Source organism: Rhinatrema bivittatum, chromosome 4 (assembly GCF_901001135.1).
Source record: "Rhinatrema bivittatum chromosome 4, aRhiBiv1.1, whole genome shotgun sequence".
NCBI lineage: Eukaryota > Metazoa > Chordata > Amphibia > Gymnophiona > Rhinatrematidae > Rhinatrema > Rhinatrema bivittatum.
In genome coordinates, this window is record NC_042618.1 from 89157620 (window position 1) to 89178929 (window position 21310).

Genomic DNA, 21310 nt, shown 5'->3' on the forward strand with positions numbered 1-21310 from the left:
AGTAAGATTAAATAGTCAATTTTCTCAGTGGAAAAGGGTAAACAGTGGAGTGCCTAAGGGATTTGTACTTGGACCGGTGCTTTTCAATATATTTATAAATGATCTGGAAAGGAATATGATGAGTGAGGTAATCAAATCTGCAGATGATACAAAATTATTTAGAGTAGTTAAATCACATGCGGATTGTGATAAACTGCAGGAGACCTTGCAAGACTGGAAGACTGAGCATCCAAATGACAGATGAAATTTAATATGGACAAATGCAAGGTGGTGCAAATAGGGAAAAATAACCCATGCTGTAGTTACACGATGTTAGGTTCCATATTAGGAGTTACCACCCAGGAAAGAGATCTAGGCATTATAGTGGATAACACTTGAACTCGTCGGCTCAGTTTGCTGAAGCAGTTCAAAAAGCAAACAGAATATTAGGAATTATTAGGAAGAGAATGGTGAATAAAATGGAAAAATATCATGCCTCTGTATCACACCTTGGTGAGACCACACCTTGAGTACTGTGTATAATTCTGGTTGCTGCATCTCGAGAAGGTACAGAGAAGAGCGACGAAAATGATAAAGGGAATGGAACAGCTCCCCTATGAGGAAAAGCTAAAGAGGTTATGGCTGTTCAGCTTGAAGAAGAGAAGGCTGAAGGGGGATATCATAGGGGTCTTTAAAATCTTGAGAGCTCTAGAATGGGTAGATGTGAATCGGTTATTTACTCTTTTGGATAATAGAAGAAGGACTAGGGGGCACTCTATGAAGTTAGCAAGTAACACTTTTAAAACTAATCAGAGAATATTCTTTTTCACTCAATGCACAATTAAGCTCTGGAATTTGTTGCCAGAGGATGTGGTTAATACAGCAGGTGTAGCTGGGTTTAAAAAAGGTTTGGATAAGTTCTTGAATGAGAAGTCCCTTAACTGCTATTAATCAAGTTGACTTATGGAGTAGCCACTGTTATTCTGGCATAAGTAGCATAGGATCTACTTTGTGTTTCCAACAGTGGCCTGAATTGGCCACTGTTGGAAACAGGATGTTGGGCTTGATGGACCCTTGGTCTGACCCAGAATGGCAATTTCTTATGTTCTTAGAGAGCTGGATCAAGGAAAAGTGTTCAATGTGATCTACTCTAATTTCAGCAAAGCTTTTGATACAGTCCCACATAGGAAACTTGTGAATAAAATGAGAAGCTTGGGAGTGAGCACCAATGTGATGGTGTGGATTACAAACTGGTTGACTGACAGGAGACAACGTGTAATGGTAAATGAAACCTACTCTGAAGAGAGAACCATGTTAAGTGAAATGCAACAGGTATCTGTATTGGGACTGGTTCTGTTCAATATATTTTAAACATTGTGGAAAGGATAGAAGGTAAAGTTTGTCTATTTGTGGATGATACTAAGATCTGCAACAAACTAGACATGCCTGAAGAAGTAGAAAATGAAAAGTGATTTATTAAAGCTTGAAGATTTAGCAACTGGGATTCAATGCCCAAAAGTGCATTGAATCTAGGGTGCGGTAATTCAAAAGAGGTGTATATGATTTTGGGGGGGGGGGGGGGGGGGTGTGAAAGACTCATGTGCACGGACGAAGAAAGGGATCTTGGGGTAATGTGATGTGAAGATGGTGAAGCAATGTGACAAGGTAATAGGTAAAGCCAGAAGAATGTTGGCTGCATATAGAAAAAAAGAACCAATAAGAAAAAAAGTGGTGATAATGCCCTTGTACAGGTCTTTGGTGAGGCATTATGGAGTAATTTGTTCAATTCTGGATCCCCTTTCTCAAAAAGAATATAGACCAGAAAGAGGCAGTCCAGACAAGGGCAACCAAAATGGTGTGGAGACTCCATCAGAAAAATTATGAGAAGCTGAAGGATCTAAATATATATACCCTAGAAGACAGGAGGTGCAGAGAAAATATGATACACATCTACAGATACCTGAAAGGATTTAATGAATCACGGACTTCAAGATTTTTCCGTTGGAAAGAAATTAGTAGAACTAAGGGTCTTGAAATGAAATTCCAGTGGGGACAACTCAGAACCAATACTTCTTCATGGAGAGGTTGGTGGATGCCTGGAATATCCTTCCAGAGGAGGTGGTGAAGACTAAAACAGTCAAAACATTCAAAGGGGTATGGGATAAACATTGTGGGCCCCTAAAGGCAATAGGATGGAAATGAGGAAAAGGATGCATGGGGGTAACTTGATGATGTGGCAGTTACTACCCTGAAAAGAAAGCATGGGATTACTATCCGTAACTAATAAGCCTTGATGCAACTGCAACATTGCTCTCCGCTTTGATGGCAGGGGGTGGGACAAAGGGAGAGGAATTGAATTCAGACACAACCAACATGGGTCCTGAATTTTATAATCTGGGATACTGATACAGACATAATAGAAAGAGCACAGGACGACTTCAAAGGCCAAGTCCATAAGCAATGCAAGTCAAGCAGTACTGTCTGAATTTTCAAGCAGCTCAGCACCCAGTAAAAGGAGAAATTACTGCTTACCTTATAATGTCCTTTTCTTTATAAGGACAGGTGGATCCAGAACTAGTGGGTTATGCACCTCTACCAGCAGATGGAGAGGGAGCAAAACTGACATCACAATATATATACCCCTGCACTAACATCAGCCCGCCAGTATTCTCTGCAAAAGCCAACTATGAACAAACAAAACTTGACAGACAACCATTCTAGCACTTAGCCAACAGGAAAACACTGAGCTCAAAGAGTGTAATAACACTAGTCTAGGGACTGTAGTAACACTTACCAGTAACCCCTGGAACACACAGCCACGCAGGAGGACAACAGCACAACCATCCGGCAGCCAAGGGTGGGAAGCTGGATCCACCTGTCCTTATTAAACAAAAGGAAATTTGGCAAGTAGGAATTTCTCTCTTAGCATACGAACAAGTGGATCCAGAACCAGTGGGATGTACCAAAGCTACTCCTGAACAGGGCGGGAGGCTACCCACGGTCCGATCAACACCGCATGAGCAAAAGTTGTGTCCTCCCACGCACGCACATCCAAGCGGTAATGCCTGGAAAAAAGGTGTGTAAGGAAGACCACGTCGCAAGCTCAGCAAATGTCGACGGGAGTCAAAAAAAAATCTAATCTCCAAAGACACTGCCTGAACCCTAGTGGAAAGAGACCTAACTTGACCAGGCAATGGCTGCTCAGCATCCACATACACTGCCGTGACTACCTTCTTAATCCAGTGGGCTATTGTAGCCTGCGACGCCAGCTCGCCCTGTTTACTTCCTCCCATGGAGAACAAATAGGCAATCCATGTTCCTGAGAGGTTTGGAAACCTCCAAATACCTCAAGCTATGCCTCACGACATCCAAGGGCCATAATAGGTGATATTCCTCCACATCCCTATCCCTGTTCAGAGACAGCTAGGAAATTGACTGACAAGTGAAAATTTGAGACCACTTTTGGCCAAAAAAGGTGGAACAATATGCAGCTGTATCGCTCCCAGAGTTACTCGTAGAAGGGCTCCCAGCAAGACAAGGCCTGCAGTCCGGATACCCTACTCAGAGAATAAATTGCCACGAGAAACACCATTTTCAAAGTCAGTAACCACAAGGAGAAACTACACATTGAGATCTGCCAACAAAATCCAAAACTAGATTAAGACTCCACAAAGGCACTGGTAACTGCAAGGGAGGATGAAGATGCTTCACTTCTTTTAAGAAATGGGCCATTCTGGATGAGCCGACAAAGGTCCACCATTCACCTGACCTCTGAACAGGCAAAAGCTGCCACCTGTACCTTTAATGAATTATGGGCCAACCCTTTACTCCATCTATTCTGCAAAAATTCCAAAATGAGCGGAATCTGAATTGAACAAGAAAGAGCCCTTCAATCTTCACACCAAGCCTCAAACACTGCCAAATCTACACGTAGGCTAAGGAAGTGGAGAACTTTGTCGCTCATAGCAAGGTGACAATCACTGCAGCAGAATATTCACACTTCAGCAACCAAGCCCTCTCAAGAGCCATACCATAAAACAAAATCTAGTCAGATCTTTGAGAACAGGCAACTACTGTAGCAGATCCTTGTGAGCCAGAAACTGGAGGGTAGAGTTCACCAGGAACCTTCGCAGATCTGCATACCATGGTCTCCTGCGCCAATATGGTGCCACCAGAAGCACCATTCCCGTGTGACTCGCAATCCTTCAAATCATTCTGCCCAACATGGATGGGGGGAAAGGCATAGAGCAGCTTCCCTCCACTCACTCCTGCACAAGGGAATAGATTCCAAAAGACTTTTGATCTCTCCTGCAACTGAAGAAGTGAGGAACCTTAGTGTTGTAAGAAGTTGCCAGAAACAGAAGGCCCCAGAGATCCACTATGAACTGGAATGCCTCGTCTGACAATTCCCATTCTCCTGGATCCAGACACTGACTGCTGAGAAGGTCAGCTCCGACATTGTCTTTTCCTGCAATGCACAAGGCTGAGATCTCCTGAAGATGCACTTCCACCCATTCCATAAATTGGGCTATTTTCTGCAACACTTGCTGGCTCTTGGTTCCTCCCTGCTGACTGACCTAAGCCATCGTCGTCCCATTGTCCGACATTATTCAGATCACTTGATCCTGCAACCGGTCGCCAAATCGTAAGCATGCCAACCGGACGGCACAGGTTTCCAGCCGACTGATGCTACAGAGAGATTCTTCTGTACTCCAGCACCCTTGCACTGTCAACTCCTGACAGTGAGATCCCCAAACTGGAGACTCACTTCAGTCATGAGTACTAGCCAGTCCTGTGATCTTAGGGAAACATCCTTTCTTAGACAATCCGCTTGTAACTACCACTGCAGTTGTATGCAGGAGTCCATCAGAAGGAGAAGCCGAATCAAATAGTCCTGAGACTGAGGGCTCTAACAAGCCAGAAAAGTGCACTGAAGGGAGCGCATATGAATCCTTGCCCATGGCACCCCCTCCAGGGTTGCCATCAATCCGAGTACCTGTAGATAAGACCACACTGTCTGGTGAATATTTTCTTCCGGCAGGAATACCCTGCCCCACTTCAGTCGAACCGAACACCAAGAAACTATAAGGTCTTGGATGGCCAAAGATTGCTCTTGGCCAGGTTTACCATCCAACCTAGCTCCTGCAACAAGGAAGTCACCTTGCATGAGACCCAAAGGTTCTCTTCCAGACTCTTGGCCTGAATCAGCAAATCGTCTAAGTATGGGTGAACCAGAATCCCATCCTCTCTCAACTCTGCCGCCACAACCATCACAACATTGTAAAAGGTTCTGGGCACAATGGCCAAACCAAAAGTGTGATTTTTTTTTTGAGCCGTGGAATTTTCTTACATTATTGGTACAGTGTCCTATGTGTACTATTTTTGGGCTTGTGTTTTGCCAATTTTTTTTTTTTGAGTGAAGACTACTCTGAACAACAAGCCAAGTGATTTTTTGTGGGACTATGGTATGCAAAAGAGCACCCCCAGAAACAAAACCATAAGGGCCTTGAAAACTTTTTTTCCCCCTTGTGTGGGAACTCTGGGACATTCCTGGTGCCTTGCATGGTCCATGGCCCTCCCCATGTGCCCAGGAGCACAATGGGACGGGATACATCAATAATTAAGATAACCACTCCAAAGGCTCATGCTTCATCTAAAATTCTGTTTATGGTATCACAACTGCCCCACTAATCGCACGACATAGCATACAACCAGTCTGTTTCCTAGAGAAATGACCTTGGAGTATTGAATGGAAGCAGCACAGAAAGTAAAATGAAGTCAACCAGGAATTCTAGCTATTGATTCTACAATAAGCTTTAATTAGAACAGTCACTGTGCAGCAGAGCTCCCGATTTCCTGCAACAGATTTTTCAAGATTCTGCAGCATGAGTATTCACATTGTTTAAATATTTAAAACTATACAAATAAAATGTATCTAGTATAACAGATCATTTTATCAAGTCTAGACATGTTACAAATTTAACTGTAAAATGGCACTTTTGTTCTGAATTGAAATAGAGCAACCATCCTATTTTTCTTGAGAAAGTCCCTGTCATCTTTCCAAGTATATAAGCTTCTGTATGCTAAAAATACCATCAGCAGTTTGTCATGCTGTTAATTACATAGAAAGACACAGGCACATAATGGACACATGGCAACAGATACAAAAAGGAATTATATTAGCCCAAGTTTGAAACTCAGAAGTAGCATCCGTCATCAAGACTTGTTTGAATTGAACTTATTGCCCTCTCAGAGTTTTGACCACCAGCAGTTGCAGACTTCCAAAAGCACACCCAGATCTTTGTAAATTGCATCATGTACAAACTTACAGGCCGATTCAGTAAAAATCGCAGGAGAGCAGGCGAGTGCCTGCTCTCCCGGCACGCGCACAGGCCACTCTCCTGTGCATGCGATTCAGTAAATAAAATTATTCAAATTAGGGCTCGGGGTAAAAAGAGGCGCTAGGGACACTAGTGCATCCCTAGCGCCTCTTTTTTGACAGGAGCTGCAGCTATCAGCGAGTTTGACAGCAGACGCTCAATTTTTCCGGCATCCGTTTTCAAACCTGCTGACAGCCACGGGTTCAGAAACCGAACGCCGGCAAAATTGAGCGTCTGGTTTTCAACCCGCGGGCCGATTTTTAATTTTTTTTTTAATTTTTAATTATTTTTAACTTTTGGGACCTCCAACTTAATATTGCACTTTCCCAGTGCCGAGAGAAATTAATGCCTACCTTTGGGTAGGCGCTAATTTCTGAAAGTAAAATGTGCATTTTGTTTTCGGGTCTGGGGAGGGCCATTTCGATCCACTCCCCAGATCAGAAAACTTATCTTTCTCTGGGACCCTCCCCCCCCCAAAAAAAACCCCATCCCAACCCTTTAAATTAATTAACAGCCCCCCACCCTCGAGACCCCCCCCCCCCCCCAAGACCTGCCAAGAGTCCCTGGTGGTCCAGGAGCGATCTCCTGGACTTGGGCCGTCGGCTGCCAGTAATCAAAATGGCGCCAACGGCCCTTTGCCCTTACTATGTCACTAGGGCTGACCAATGGCAGCAATAGCCCCTGTGACATAGTATTTTATTTATTTATTTAAGTTTCTATACAGATATTAGTGGGAACATCATATCGGTTTACATCAAAACAAAAGGTTGGAAATTACATAAAACAGGGTCATGGGTAAGGAGTAATAGGAACTGTGAGAACGCAGGATAGGAAGTATATAGGAACGGGCTACTCGATAAGAGTGCCGCAACGGTCCAAAGTAAGCATAAAAATTTGTAAAAAACATAACTTTAAACATACAGAGAACTTTATACAATGTTCATGGAGAGAAAGCAGAGGGGAATAGGTTTATTTAAGGATGAATGGGGAAGTTGTTCTTGATGGGCATAATGAGTAGCTAAGTGGGAAGAGTTAATCTTGGTAGGCATGTGCGAATAGCCATGTTTTTAGATTGGCTCTGAATTTGGAGCTGCAGGATTAGAGCCTGAGGTTTGGAGGTAAAGAGTTCCAGAGGGTAGGTCCTGCAATAGATAGGGCTCGTTCCCTTGTGGAGGTGAGGTGTGCTATTTTAAGTGAGGGTACATGGAGGGTTCCATTGTTGGAGGCTCTGGTGGATTTGTTAGATCGTAAGGGGCGGAAAGAGTCGACGAGCCAGTTTGAGTTGTGTGTATGTATCGCTTTATGGGTCAGGGTAAGGGTTTTGAATAGGATGCGAGAGGGGATAGGAAGCCAGTGCAGATTCTTGAGGAGAGGTGTAATATGGTCATATTTGCGGGCATTTGAGATGGTTCTTGCTACTGCATTCTGCAGCATTTGGAGAGGTTTTATTGTGGAGTAAGGAAGGCCAAGGAAGAGGGAATTGCAATAGTCCATTTTTGCTGTTAGGGTGGCCTGGATGACGGTGCAAAAATCACTGGCATGGAGTAAGGGTTTGAGTTTCTTCATTACATTGAGTTTGAAAAAACCTTCCTTGAGAATCAGATTGATGTGCTTTTTTAGATTCAGTTGTTGGTCTATGTGAACACCAAGGTTTCATGCGACGTTCTGCCTTTTGAAAGTATTGTATGCGGGGTCATTTGTGATGACAGGTTTAGGGGGAGATTGTTGGGAGATGAGTAGGAGTTCAGTTTTCGAAGCGTTCAGGGCTAGATGAAGGTCGGAGAGGAGAGCATTGATGGAGGCAAGACAATAGTAAGGGCAAAGGGCCATCGGCGCCGTTTTGATTACTGGCAGCCGACGCCCAAGTCCAGGAGATCACTCCTGGACCCCCGCTGGACCACCAGGGACTTTTGGCAGGGGGTCAGGAGGGTGGGGGGTTGTAGTAAATTAATTTGGCAGGTCTTGGGAGAGTCAGGAGGGTGGGGGGGGTTTGTTAGATTTTTAGGTTTTTTTTATATTCGTCCATAAGACGCACATACATTTTCCCCCCACTTTTGGGGGGGAAAAGTGCGTCTTATAGAGCGAAAAATACGGTGTTGTTTCTTTGGCAGCCAACCACACAACCGTGGGAAGCTATGGGCACTGCTGGGTAGTAACCTGGATAGAAATTAATACATCAATAACTAAATCAGAAATACAAGTGTGTATTTGTCCAAAGCAAAATACAACTTTTGAATATGAAAAACCTGAATTTTCTGGTTCAATATTTTTGAAAACAAACAGCAACTTTTCATGCACAAACACTGTTGATAATTCTCCACCACCTATCAGCACAATAAAAATGATTGCTGAAGAATTAAATAGCTTGAGAGAGTAGGGAGAACAGTGACTGGAATGTGAAGTTTTCCATTTGTACAAGTAAGAAAAAGAACACAAGGAACAGACTACGATTACAATATCAACCAAATTAAAGTTCACACAGACTCCACAGAATAGGTTATACACACAAGGAAGTCAATATTCAAAGATCTATTGAGCTGGTAAAATTACAATTCCAGGCTATTTGGGGGCACTGACATCAGAAGCAGCCAACTAATGGTGCCCAGAGCTTACCCTCCACCTATAAATTAAAGAGAATAATCTCAGCCATTAGTAATTTATGCTTAAGAAAAAAAATTCCTTTCCATATTTTCTCCTTATGGTCGTTTGACATTTAGAAGAAATTTAAATCTATTCAGCAATGTTATGAATATGACCCTGAAAAGATGAATTGATCATTCCTACTTAAAGTGGAAGCAAGCATCTGACATCATTCAGCAAAAACACAAGAGAAAAAAAGTTATGCAAATTTAAATGCATACAATATGTTTTTTCTTTACTCTTCTTAGTATATTTTATGACAGAGAATATAAATGGATTCAGAAATACATAGATGCACCTCTGGGTTGGCAATTTATTTTTCGAGATTTCAGCATTTCTCTCATCTGATGTAGCCTCCAACGTTATTTTCTGAATATTTTTTGGTACCCAGTCTAAGAAGCTAAAATGTTGAGCACAAAATGCATGTACAGTATTCACAGACCTAGCTCCTATAAAACTACATTCTACAAACCTACCTTCAGATCTTTTCCAAGATTTGAAATGCTCTACAACAACCTCTTCTAATTTCTTTAACTTTGGATGGCTATAAATAAATGATTTATTTTTAGGTCCTGCAAAAAAAAAAAAAAAAAATCAATAGATAAATAAAAATGCATTTAGATAACTTAACATATCTGACAATCAGTTATCTATATATGCAAGGTCCTGGAATCTTATTTGATTACCATACAAACAAGTCAATCTTTTTTTAAACTAAAGCTTCTAGGATTGTGTGCCTGTCACAGCTAATATAAAATGCCTATTTCACTCAAAAGAAAAAAGTCCGTTTTATTGACAGTTTGCAACACAGCTTGCTTCTTTTTTTTTTTTTTTTTTTTTTTTTTAAGTGCACATGCCCCACAATCCAGCCAGTCAGCCAGAAAGCCCCAGACTGCCTGGTTTTGAACCAAACAGTCCAGTTACAAGTATAACCGGACACTAAAATCCGGTCAAGGCAGACAGCAGAGCTAAAATATGGTGACCGCATCGAGGAACATAAGAACATGCCATACTGGGTCAGACCAAGGGTCCATCAAGCCCTGGAATGGCCACTGTTGGAAACAGGATGCTGGGCTTAATTGCCCCTTGGTCTGACCCAGTATGGCATGTTCTTATGTTTAATCAATCACATTACCTCTTGCTCCAGGTCCAGTACCAATCAAAATTACCCCAGCTGGCCCACCAACTAGAACAGCAGTTCTCAACCAGTTGTCACGACACCAGTATGATCACTACACTTCTCGGTCACCCACTAGTCCAGCTGCTGCCCCTGCCCCAGCACGATGAGAACTCTTCCTCTGCCTGGGCTTGAAATGCTGATAACCCGGGCAGAACGCGGCAAGAGAGCCGGAGTCAATGGCACTTGCAACATGGTCTCTTCTTCCCGCAGCCCAGAAGAGAAAGTGGTGAGCAGCGACCATGCTAAAGTACAAGTGCTGCAGTATCGGCCCAAAGCAGAAGAGCAGCGTAGCCCAGAGCAACATCAGCCCCCGCGGCTGATGGGACTCTCTTCTCGAGGCCGCAAGGACTGAAAGAAGAGGAGGCTGTTGCTGTCGCTAGTTGTTTGGTGGGGGGGGGGGGGGGGGGGGGGAGAGTGAGCGAGCATGCGTGTTTGAGGTGTGAGTGTGTGTGGTGTGTGAGACAGCATGTATGCAATTGAGTCATTAAGCCTGTATGTGTGAAAGAGCATGTGTGTGTGATTAAGGACCTGTATGTTTAAGTGAGAGAGAACGCATTTGTGTGTGCGCGCGTATGTGATTAAGAGCGAGAGAAAAAAGTTGCAAGCAACCCCACTACCCCCCACAATTCACAACAATCTCAGGGCACCTGGAAATCGAACGTTTCAAGCTATGGAGAGCAAAGCATTTTTTTTCTTTATCTTTAATTACTGGGTCTTTGTGCCTGCTGTTTCAAAATATTTTATTGGTGCCTAGAAGTTTTTAATATGAGTTTTTAAATAATGGATATTCCATTCATCAGTTTTGAAATAATCTGTTCTTTGTTAGTATGGATAGCAGAGTTGCTTACCTGTAACAGGTGTTCTCCTAGGACAGCAGGATGTTAGTCCTTACACATGGGTGACATCAGATGGAGCCCAGCATAGAACTTTAACCTCAAAGATTTTAGAACTCTCGAACATGCCCTACTGAGCATGTGCAGCTGTAGTCATCACCCTGCCCCGTAAGGCAGAGGCCCTCAGTCCATGGGGAGGCGGGTAGGTTTCAGGAGGACTAACACTCTGCTGTTCTCTGAGAACACCAGTTAAAGGTAAGCAACCCTGCTTTCTCCTAGGACAAGTAGGATGGTAGTCTTCACACACTGGCGAATCCCTAGCTATAGGCTATCTGAGCAAGACAAGCAGCAAACTGCAGTGCTGAAGCACTACCTCGCTCCTTTGCCTGTGAGGCAGCTGACCCACTAGGGTCCAGGCTGGAGAAGAGTTGGGTTCTACAACGAAAAAGCAAAGAAAAAAAAAACACAAACCCTCCTGCGCAGCAGGGATGCCTAAAGCAGAGGAGTGATGCGAGTGCATGCAGAAGTAAACTCCGCATCATGAAAACAGTACAAGAAGGGTTCCTAGAAGTAAACCCTGATAACAGTAGGTCTAGAACCTCCTGGTTACAGGAAGAACCCAGAGATGGAGACAAGAGAAAGACTGCACAGTTTCTGTCAGTATTAAAAGACAACCGAAAGAAACTGAGACCAGAGAGCCGCCCCCCCCAGAGAGAAGCTGCGATCCGCTGACATCCAAAGGACCGAATGTCTTCGCAGAAGAGTGCCCAGGTTAGGCTGTTAGGTATAATGGGCAGAAGAAACCCAAGCATACTTGGAAGAACAAGCAGCGAACTATGGCAGGGCCGAGCTGACTGTGCAGGACAGAGTTAAGGGTTTCCAGGGATGAAGGGCAATCCCTGCAACAGATCCATAGCCCAAACCTCCTGAACAGGGAGATGAGATAGACCTGAAGCTCACCCAAGAGCACCTGTCAAGAACAAGTTAAATCTATCCTGGCACAGGGGGGCAGGATTACCAAGCACCCAGCTGAGGTATTACTACCATAGCCATGAGTGCATGTACTCCTCCCCCTCCAAGGAAGCACATGATCCAGCAATGAATAATGGTTGCCTGACCCAGGAATCCCCTGTCCATAGACAGGGTGATCCCAAAAATGGGAAGAAATGCTTGCATGCTACCGCAAGCAAGAGCAACACCTCTTTTGCAGGGTCACTTGGCCCCCAACTCCCTCAGCCATGGACATGGCAAAAGGATGAAAGACATGCTCGCCCATTTGATGGACTAGACCTCTCCTCACAAAAGGAGGGTCCCGCAGGCAAGAATGATTGGCGATAGCAGGCCCTAAGAAAGATGCCCAAGAGGCCAGCAGGTATCAAAGTGACTCCTGAACAGGGGAACCCTGGAGGATCACCAGGGAGCAACACTGGACAGCCTCCCTCGTGAATAGACCTGCTGCATCTTAGAGCGACCGAGGGAGAGTACTGCCACTCGACCAGCTCTCGGGGCTGGCGAGAAACCAAGAGCAAACGCCAGCTAGAGCAGAGCCATTCCTTCTCCGGGAACGGAGGAATGAGGGACACCCCCTCAAAGGGACACACACAGGCAGGCAACCAGAGGGGAACCCAGTCGAATCTCCCCTTCCAGAAGGGAAAGGAAAAAAGGACGAAACAGGATCAGGGCCTCCTGATCCCAAAAAACAAACAAAAAAAAAACCCCCAAAAAAACTTTCAGCTCCCCAAAGGAGAGTTGAGGCACAATGACTGCTTGCTGAGGTACCAAAGTGACCAACTCACCACAGGCAGCCAACCTCATATGGGGGGAGGTCACCATCGCAATCCACAGAGGGGCCCCAACAAAAATGGTCCAACAATTGCCACTGCCAGTCCCTGGCCTCCAAGGAGGCGCACCGATTCAAGAATCAAGACCGTGGTTCAGAGAAAAAACTGCCAGGGACGGAGCCTCAGGGATTTCCACACAAAAAAGGAGTTTTGGACACGGGAGAAGACAAAGACAGTCCTCTGGGACAGTGGATCAGGGGTCCTCTCCTCGCTTAGCAATGTCTACTCCCCTCAGGGTCTGACCAGAAATACAGTCCTAGGTCAGTCCTGTGATATCTGCCTAAAGGGAAACACAGACACCCAATGGTAGAGGGCAATTGGAGGAACAAGCCCTCTGCTGTAAAAGCGCACCAAGTGGTACTAATGCAGTGGTATCCCATCCTACAGATGGCAGCACACTTATGATCCCATGCACCATGCCTGTGGGCAGAATTCCATGCCACAGCTAGGACAGCACACCACGTGTCACTGTCCGTGGCTACACACCGCCCCATGACAAAGCATAGAGCGTGTGATGATGCCACCCTCGCCAGTGCTCCTCAGCACTGTGCAGTGCAGAACTGAGGAGGAGGCTGAGACCATGACGAGACGATGGCAGAATTCTGGTATGGCTGAGGATTGCACAGACAGGGAGAATTCCATCTACCATTGCCCGTGGCACTTGGGAGTACATGCCTAACATTTTCCGACCATGCATCTTTCGCAACAACGTCACAGTAACTCCAGTGGAGTGAAGAAGTGCAAGGACGGCGTCCCCAGAACCACTGGTGCTCTGGGTAAGGCATGGTGAAGGGTGGTGGTCCATGGCATCGCTCCCTCCAGTACCTGATAACACTGTGAGAGGCGGGCCCTCAAACTGTGTTGTGAATGGTTCACCTTAGATTCCCTCAGGGAATGACAGTGGTTCTGCGGTCATGTCCTGCAGACTCAACTGCAGCCACTCATGCCCAGAGAGCCAATGGCACTTTCGTGCTCACCAATGCAAAGCTGCAACAAGGGCACCCAGTGACTATGCACCCATGGCTCTGACAGCGTTTGACTGAACCATAATAGATTCAACAACATAGCACCATAGGTACCTGCGGACACAGACCACAATGCCCAAAGGTATCAATGTATCTGTGGTACCAAGGTAGCCATGGGCGTCTGCAGGGAGGGGCCCTGCAGCCCACAATCATCATCAATGGCCCAAACGAACAGATGACCGCTAGCACCATTGACTGTTCCCCTCTGCTCACTTATTCATCCGAGGGTATCGATGCAATGAGCTTTATGGTCTCACAAGTACTAACGCTCCACAGCTGTAGCCCATGAAGGGAAAGCACAGAGCTCCTCAGTGCCTCGTAGAGGACACCACCAAGTAGCCTCGAGGGCATGGGACTACTGCGCTTGGATGTCCCAACGTACCAGGATGCCTCAAGTAGATGGTGACCCCTGCACTCGATCCATTCAAGGCAAAAAAACAAACCCCTGCCACCAGAGGGCTGCGGGGTCATGCATGGGCTTCCAAGAGCTCCAGCAGTCTATGGCCTCAGGGATGATCAAGATGCTCAACAGCAAACTCAGCGCCTGGTCAGTGGTGCTCAACATAGTCGAGGCGGGAACGAGAGGCTTCAGTGCCCTGAGGTCCTCCACTGTGGCCCCCGCACCTCGATGGCTTTGAAGGAGTCAATGGCATCAGGGCAGCAGCGCATCACAATGGCATTAAGGCCACGCACCGCGATGCCTAGTGGGTAGTCGTGGCCGCAAGGCTACGTACCTGGATGGCATCAAGGGCTGCCGCAGCATCGAGGCTATGCACCTTGACAGCATCAAGGGCCTACCACCACTTCAACCTCAACAATCCCAGAGGGTGGCCACGCATACCTTGATGGGATCAAGGGAGTCTATGGCACCACAGGTGTCAAGGGCACAGCACAGATGGTACTGTGGGCACTGCAGCATCACGGCACCAACGAGGGCCTCGATCAAATTCACCTGCTTGGCCTGCTATTCTGCCCAAGCCGGTGCAACAAGACTCCACTTCCAATGCCGATGGCACAGAAGGCCTCTACGGCATTGTGGGTGGTCATGCACCTCAATAGCATCGAGGGTGTCCCTGCACCTTAACGGCGTCAAGAGTGACTATGTGCACAATGGTGGACCTGGTCCCTGACGCAGTCCTGACATCGATGTGTCAGACAATCAGTGCGCTGGTCACAGCTGTGCACAGGTAACAGTTACTGGGCATGGCACCAAGATGCGGCAGCAAATTGCTAGCCCAGGCTCCTGCCCACCCAAGGAGACTGCACTGCCAAAACTGGCAAGCAGGAGGGGAGGCTATGTCTTCCAGGGTTCCCACCCATGAAGATCTTGGGATGTGGGGAGGCTGAGCTCTCCTCCCCACAGGAACAGCATGGACCTCGATCCCCGATCGATTGGAGAAAGGACATGGAACACTGGCAAGTCCCCAGGCTCAGCGGCCTACACAGACCACAGATTGACCGCATAATTCAGTCCTGTAAGCGCCGGGGAAAGGGAGTAAAAGGAGACAGAGCAAGGAAAGGACACAGATACAAAACTGCAGAAGCAATTTTTCTTCATTTATTTATTTACTTTTAATAGATAGTACAGACTCTGCCAGGCTGCACAGGGGAAAGCCCACCATGCAGCCAGCAGACAGAAAGAAAAGGAAAAAAGGGAAGAATAAAACTACCTTAAGGAAAGAAAACAGCTGCACCTCTAGAAAAAAATCACTTACAAGAGCTGTGAGAAAAGAACAAAGCTGAATACTGTGAGCACACGGCTTCCACGACTACACGGCTCCGTGGAGAAAGACTGAGGTACTCTGCCTAGTGGGCAGGGTGATGATTACAGCTGCACATGCTCAGTAGGGCATGTTCAAGAGTTCTAGAATCTTTGAGATAAAGGTTCTGTGCCAGGCTCCATCTGATGATGTCACTTATGTGTGAGGACTACCACCCTGCTTGTCCTAGGAGAATTACTGCTACTGATTTTATATTTCTTGATTTGTTTTGAGGACTAGTGATATTTCTCTTTTTCCTTTGTTACACTGCATACAAAGACTGACTTATACGGTTTCCAGTTCAGTTTTGCTCTGCATGTTTCTATTTATGCTTTATGGTCTCTATTCTTTGTTAGGTGAGGGTCTGCACATGTGACTGAGGGGAGGTATTCTGCTAGCATGTAGTTTCTGTGTAGGGCTCTATAGGAGGAGTATTGGAGTTTTAAGGCCTGGTATAATTTTTAGTGTTGCCTTTTCTTCAGTAAAGTGAAGCTGATGCTGTTTTGGTTTACTATTTATGTAATTTCTGTCCAGAAAGAGTATTTATCTTTCCCTTGTGTCATTCTTAACAATTACAAAAGAGAAGAAAAAAAAGGCCCAGTATTACTTTTATTTTTGCCAGGGATTATAATGAGCAGTGTGTAAGTGTTGTCAGTCAGGTGTCTCATGCTAGAAAAAAAGGTAAAGAACCACTGAACTAGAATGCTGCAGGCTGCTGAGTCGTGCCGCTTTAATTCTCCCCCCTTCCTGCAACTTGCTTGCAGTGGAAGTCACATTATAAAGATGTAATTTCCGCTGCAAGCAAGTTTAAAAAAAAAAATCAGTAGTTCTATGTATTGGCTCTTTTTGCAGTCATTGTAAGTACTGGTAACTCAGCCTTCTTTTGCCGCCACTACCAGGTAGCAGGGACCATGCTTCAACATTCTCTTACTGCTAGTATGGTGCTGCTGCTGCCACCGAGACTATGCTGCCTCTTAGGGTCATGGGGGGGAACTGCTGCCTTAGTGCCTGCAGCTGCTGCTGTGCATGCAGCTTGTGGTGACCGACACAGGCAAAACCTGCTCCTGCTGCCATCACCTGCAGGTGACTTGGAACCAGCTCTGCACCACCCTGCCTCCAATAGACTATAATTGACCCACAATTCGCAAACCACCAGGAAGATGGTGTAATGGAAGAACTAGGAGAGCTGGGAAGCAGAGCTGCGAGTAGAGGATGGGGGCAGGAATAAGACAGAGTAAGAGGAGAGGGAGTGAGGTGAATAGGGAAGAAGAGAGAACATTGGAGTGGAAATGGAAAACGAGGGAGGAGAAAGAGGCAGAAAACAGCAAGCATGGGGAGAGAATGGGGGGATTGAGTGGGGAGGATGGGGCATATGGCAACTTAAATGCAATGGAAGCAGGGAGGGGATGAAGAGAGGATGATTTTGCTGAAGGGGAAGAAGCTGGTGAGGGAGTCGGGTGGGGATTTCTCCTCCCCCAACCCTCTCTCCCCATCTTCCTCTTCTCTCTCCTCCTATTCCCAGTGCCTCTTCCTCTTGACCCCTCTCCATCCTATTCCCTCAGCCCTTTTCTCACTGCTCCCAGTCTTCACCTCTCTCCCCATCCCTCCAGCCCCTCCTCTATTTCCATTGCCCCCCTTAACTTTTGCTCCAGACAAAGCACATTGGAACCACCCCAGTCCTGGCACAGTGTATCCTGGATGGTTTTCTGCCCTGGCTCCCCTCTCTCCACCTCTCCCTTACCAGCATTCTCCTCATCTCCTCTCTGCCCTACACACCTTCCTACTAGCAGAATTTACTTTGCCTCCATATTTTGCCAGGGGCGGGTAGTAGAACATCCCAGGTCCAGAAAAATTCCCCGTTTCATGAGCTAGAAGCCCAAAAAGGCAGGAGGAATTTGGCATTCGTTTATTAGATTTATTCCATTCATTAGCTGGTTTGAAATATTTATTCCTATTTGTATGGTCTTACTATATTGATATTTTATATTTCTTGATTTTATTGTATGCAAATGGGGGGGAGGGGAGGGCACCCCCAACACCCACACAGGTCCTTGAGTGTCCAGTCCTAGTCTGCAAAAGTTGGCAACCCTACCCAGACTACTAGAACAAGAAACAACCCTCAAGGAAGAACAAGAGCTTACAAATCAAGTTTTTCAAAAGAAAACCAAGAGAGAAAAAAGAAGGGTGACCTTTGAACAGAGCTCTAGGAGATGAAGGGATAAAGCTCTGCCCATCATCCACACACACCTGGGTCTAGAAAAAGAAAAAAAGACCAAACTGTGGCACTGAGGCAGTAGATAGTAAAAGGAAGAAACTACCGGGAGGATGACTTAGACCTCTGAAATTGAAAACAGGAATGAGCAGTGGCAGTCCCTATAAACTGGATCCCTAGTACTAAGTCTGGAGAACCAGCATGTGGTCCAGAGAGAAAGGAAAACTAAATCAGAACTGGGAGAGTGTACGGCAAGGAGGATGTCAGCCAGGCTAACCTGTCAAAGAAGGCAAACCATCTCCCCTCCTCAGAGTCTCAAAATCTGGAATTCTTACATCTTAAGAAACTGATCCAGACCCAGAATGTAGCCCATCCGACAAACATTAGAAAGAGAACTCCAAAGCAGCTCACTATTGCCCAGGCAGGCAGGAGAAAGCAGAGTTGCTTAACTGTAACAGGTGTTTTCCAGAGGACAGCGGATGTTAGTACTGACACGAGTGACATCATCAGATGGAACCCTGGTGCAGAAAACTTATGTCAACATTTCTAAAACTCTGACCAGGTACATTGAGCATGCCTAGCATACAAATACCATGCATGCACATGAGGTCCCCTCTTCAGTCTCGTAACATAGAATGTCGATTAAAATAAAAAAATAGGAGAAACCCAACTCCACAGAGTGCAGGCAGGTTTCACGAGGACTACCATTCTGCTATCCTCAGAGAATACCTGTTACACGTAAGCAACTCTGCTTTCTCAGAGGACAAGCAGGATGTAGTCCTCACACATGGGTAAATCCCTAGCTACAGGCTGCGCCCTAACACAAAAGGTGACCAACAGACGCTTAACCAGATGCCAAATGGTAACAGAGGGGGAGACAGCCTGAATCCAAACAATGGGTCCTAGGTTGGAAGAGTTAGGTTCTACGACTCAAACAGGTTCCGAAGGAACTGGCCAAATCTGTCATGCCAGCCATCCCTATCCAGACAGTAGTGTGAAGAGAACGCCAAGTCACAGCCTTATAGATCTCCTCCATGGGAACTGCTCGCAAGCAGACCAGGTCAGGTACTTCAGGTCACAGGTGCGCAGAGGCTCAAAAGGAGCTTTCATCAGCTAAGCTAACACTATGTTGAGGTCCCAAGACATAGCAGGAGGCCTTAGGGGAGGCTTCAATTGAAGCAGGCTCTGCATGAAACATACAACTATAGGCTGTATAGAGCCTACACTAAGATGAACTCTGAGTTGGGTTTTAAGCCTCCCTCTGATAGGTGTAGAAGGTAATCAAGCAGTTTTTGTGTGGGGCAGGAGAACAGATCTAGGGCCTTCTGCTCACACACAGAAAACCTCCACTTCAGTCTATATTAGCTTCTAGAAATCCTTCCACTAGAAAGTATCAGGACCAAAGACACATCCTCTGAAAGATCAAGCAGCTGCAGGATTAACCTCTCAACATCCAGGCTGTAAGAGACAGGGCCTGGAGGTTGGGATGCTGCAGCCTGCCTTGGTTTTGTGTGATGAGATCTGGGGAAGTCCCCAGACTGATCAGTCTTCAGATGGACTACTCCTGAAGGAGTGGAAACCAGACCTGTCTCGGACAATGGGGGGCTACGAGAATCATAGTCCCTATATCCTCACAAAGCTTCAAGAGAGTCTTCAACACTAAGGGAATCAGAGGATATGCATACAGAAGACCCTTACCCCAATTTTGGGCGACATCAGAGGCTGGTTTGCAGTCTGTCCTATGCAGGGAGCAGAACAGAGGTACCTTCCTGTTGCAAGGTGACTTGAACAGATCTACGTCCGGGCTCCCCCAGAATCGGAAATTTGCTACCTCGTGGGGGTAGTGAATTGGATATTCCACCTTTGGGGGAATATCGTGGGATATGAAGGCTCGGCTCTGCCTGTCTACTACCATGTTCTCCATCCCGGCTAGGTGCATGGCTATGAGCACAATCCCATGGTACAGGGCCCATGACCAGATCTGGACCGCTTCCCTGACACAGGATGTACGATCCCGTCCCTCCTTGCTTGTTGACATACCACATGGCAGCCTGGTTATCAGTCTGGATCAAAACAACTTTGTTGGACAGCCAATCTCTGAAAGCCCATAGTGTGTACCTGATCATCCGAAGCTCCAGGAAGTTGATTTGACAAGAAATTTCCTGAGCGTACCATAGACCGATTACCAAACCCATCTACATGAGCTCCCCACCGCAAAGTAGATGTATCTGTGGCTAGGATAATTTGAATGGAAAGACTCTGAAATGAGATCCCCTGTTCCAGATTGGAAAGTGCCTGCCACCAGGACAACGAGTCCCAGAGAGACGGGGTGACTTGGATGCAATCTTGGAGACTGAGTGGCCTGGTGCCACAGTGACCTCAGGGTTCATTGGGCTCTCCGCCATGTGTAAATGTGCCAAGGGAAGAACAGGTACGGTTGCAGCCATATAGCTCAACAGCCTCAAACTGTGCCAGGTTGACCCCTGGCTCTGTTGAACCTCTGTCAAGGCAGAAAGCCCTTGGCCTGAGATTTGTCTAGCAGAGCTCCCATGGTCCAATTGAGGTGACTGGCTGAGATGGGACTTTGAGTAGTTGAGAACGAACCCTAGACTGAGACATGCCTGAGACATGCTCTTGTCCAGCCAATCGTCCAGATATGGGAAGACATGCACTCCTAGTCTGCAAAGGTGCGCCACCACCAAGGCCAGGCATTTTATGAAGATCCATGGATGGGGGGTGGATGCAAGTCCAAACGGCAACACCCAGTACTGGAAGTGCTGTGTTCCCTCAACAAATCGGAGATACTTCCTGTGACTAGGGGAAGATCTTGATAAGAGTGTAAGCATCCTTTATGTTGAGGGAGCATAGCCAGTGCCCTTTTCGCAAAAAAAAAAAAAGAAAAGAAAAGAGGGGGGGGGAATCAAGGTGCCCAGGGAAACCATCTTGAATTTTTCTCTTTTTAGAAACTTGTTCAAGGCCCTCAGGTCTAGAATAGGATGGAGTCCTGCTATTCTCTTTGGAATCAGGAAGTAACTGGAGTAGAATCCCTGCCCTCTTTGTTTGTACAGGCTCAACTGCTCTGGCCGTTAAGATGGAGAGCTCCACTTGTAGTACCTCCTGATGCGCTACCGGCCCCCAATATGGGCACAGAAGGCAATTTGGTGGGACACCCAATAGATTTAATTTGTATCCTTGGCAGATGATAGACAAAAAAAAAAACTCACTGATCTGGGGTTACATTGGGCCACTGGCTCGCAAAGAACCACAACCTGCCCCCGACTGGAGGGTCCATCACCTCTGGTATGGGCGACTGGCTTATGCTCCCTGTGGCCCAATCAAAATCCCGTCCCCAGAGTTGACTGAGGAGCCGGCTGGGGCTTGGGAGTTCTCTGCTGCTTGGGATGGCCACAGGAGTCCTCACAGAGGATAGTACTTTTTACCAGAGGAAGACTTCCTTGGC

At 46.4% G+C, this 21310-nt stretch overlaps 1 protein-coding gene across 4 annotated transcripts in view; it reads right to left on the reverse strand.

Moving 5' to 3' along the window:
- FANCM (FA complementation group M) overlaps positions 1-21310 on the reverse strand; it is a 293517-nt gene that overhangs the window by 182398 nt on the left and 89809 nt on the right. For all 4 annotated transcript variants that reach the window (XM_029598464.1, XM_029598463.1, XM_029598465.1 and 1 more), the window contains one exon: positions 9476-9571. In XM_029598464.1, the coding sequence (XP_029454324.1) occupies positions 9476-9571 (96 nt within the window). The remainder of the gene's footprint in view (positions 1-9475; positions 9572-21310) is intronic.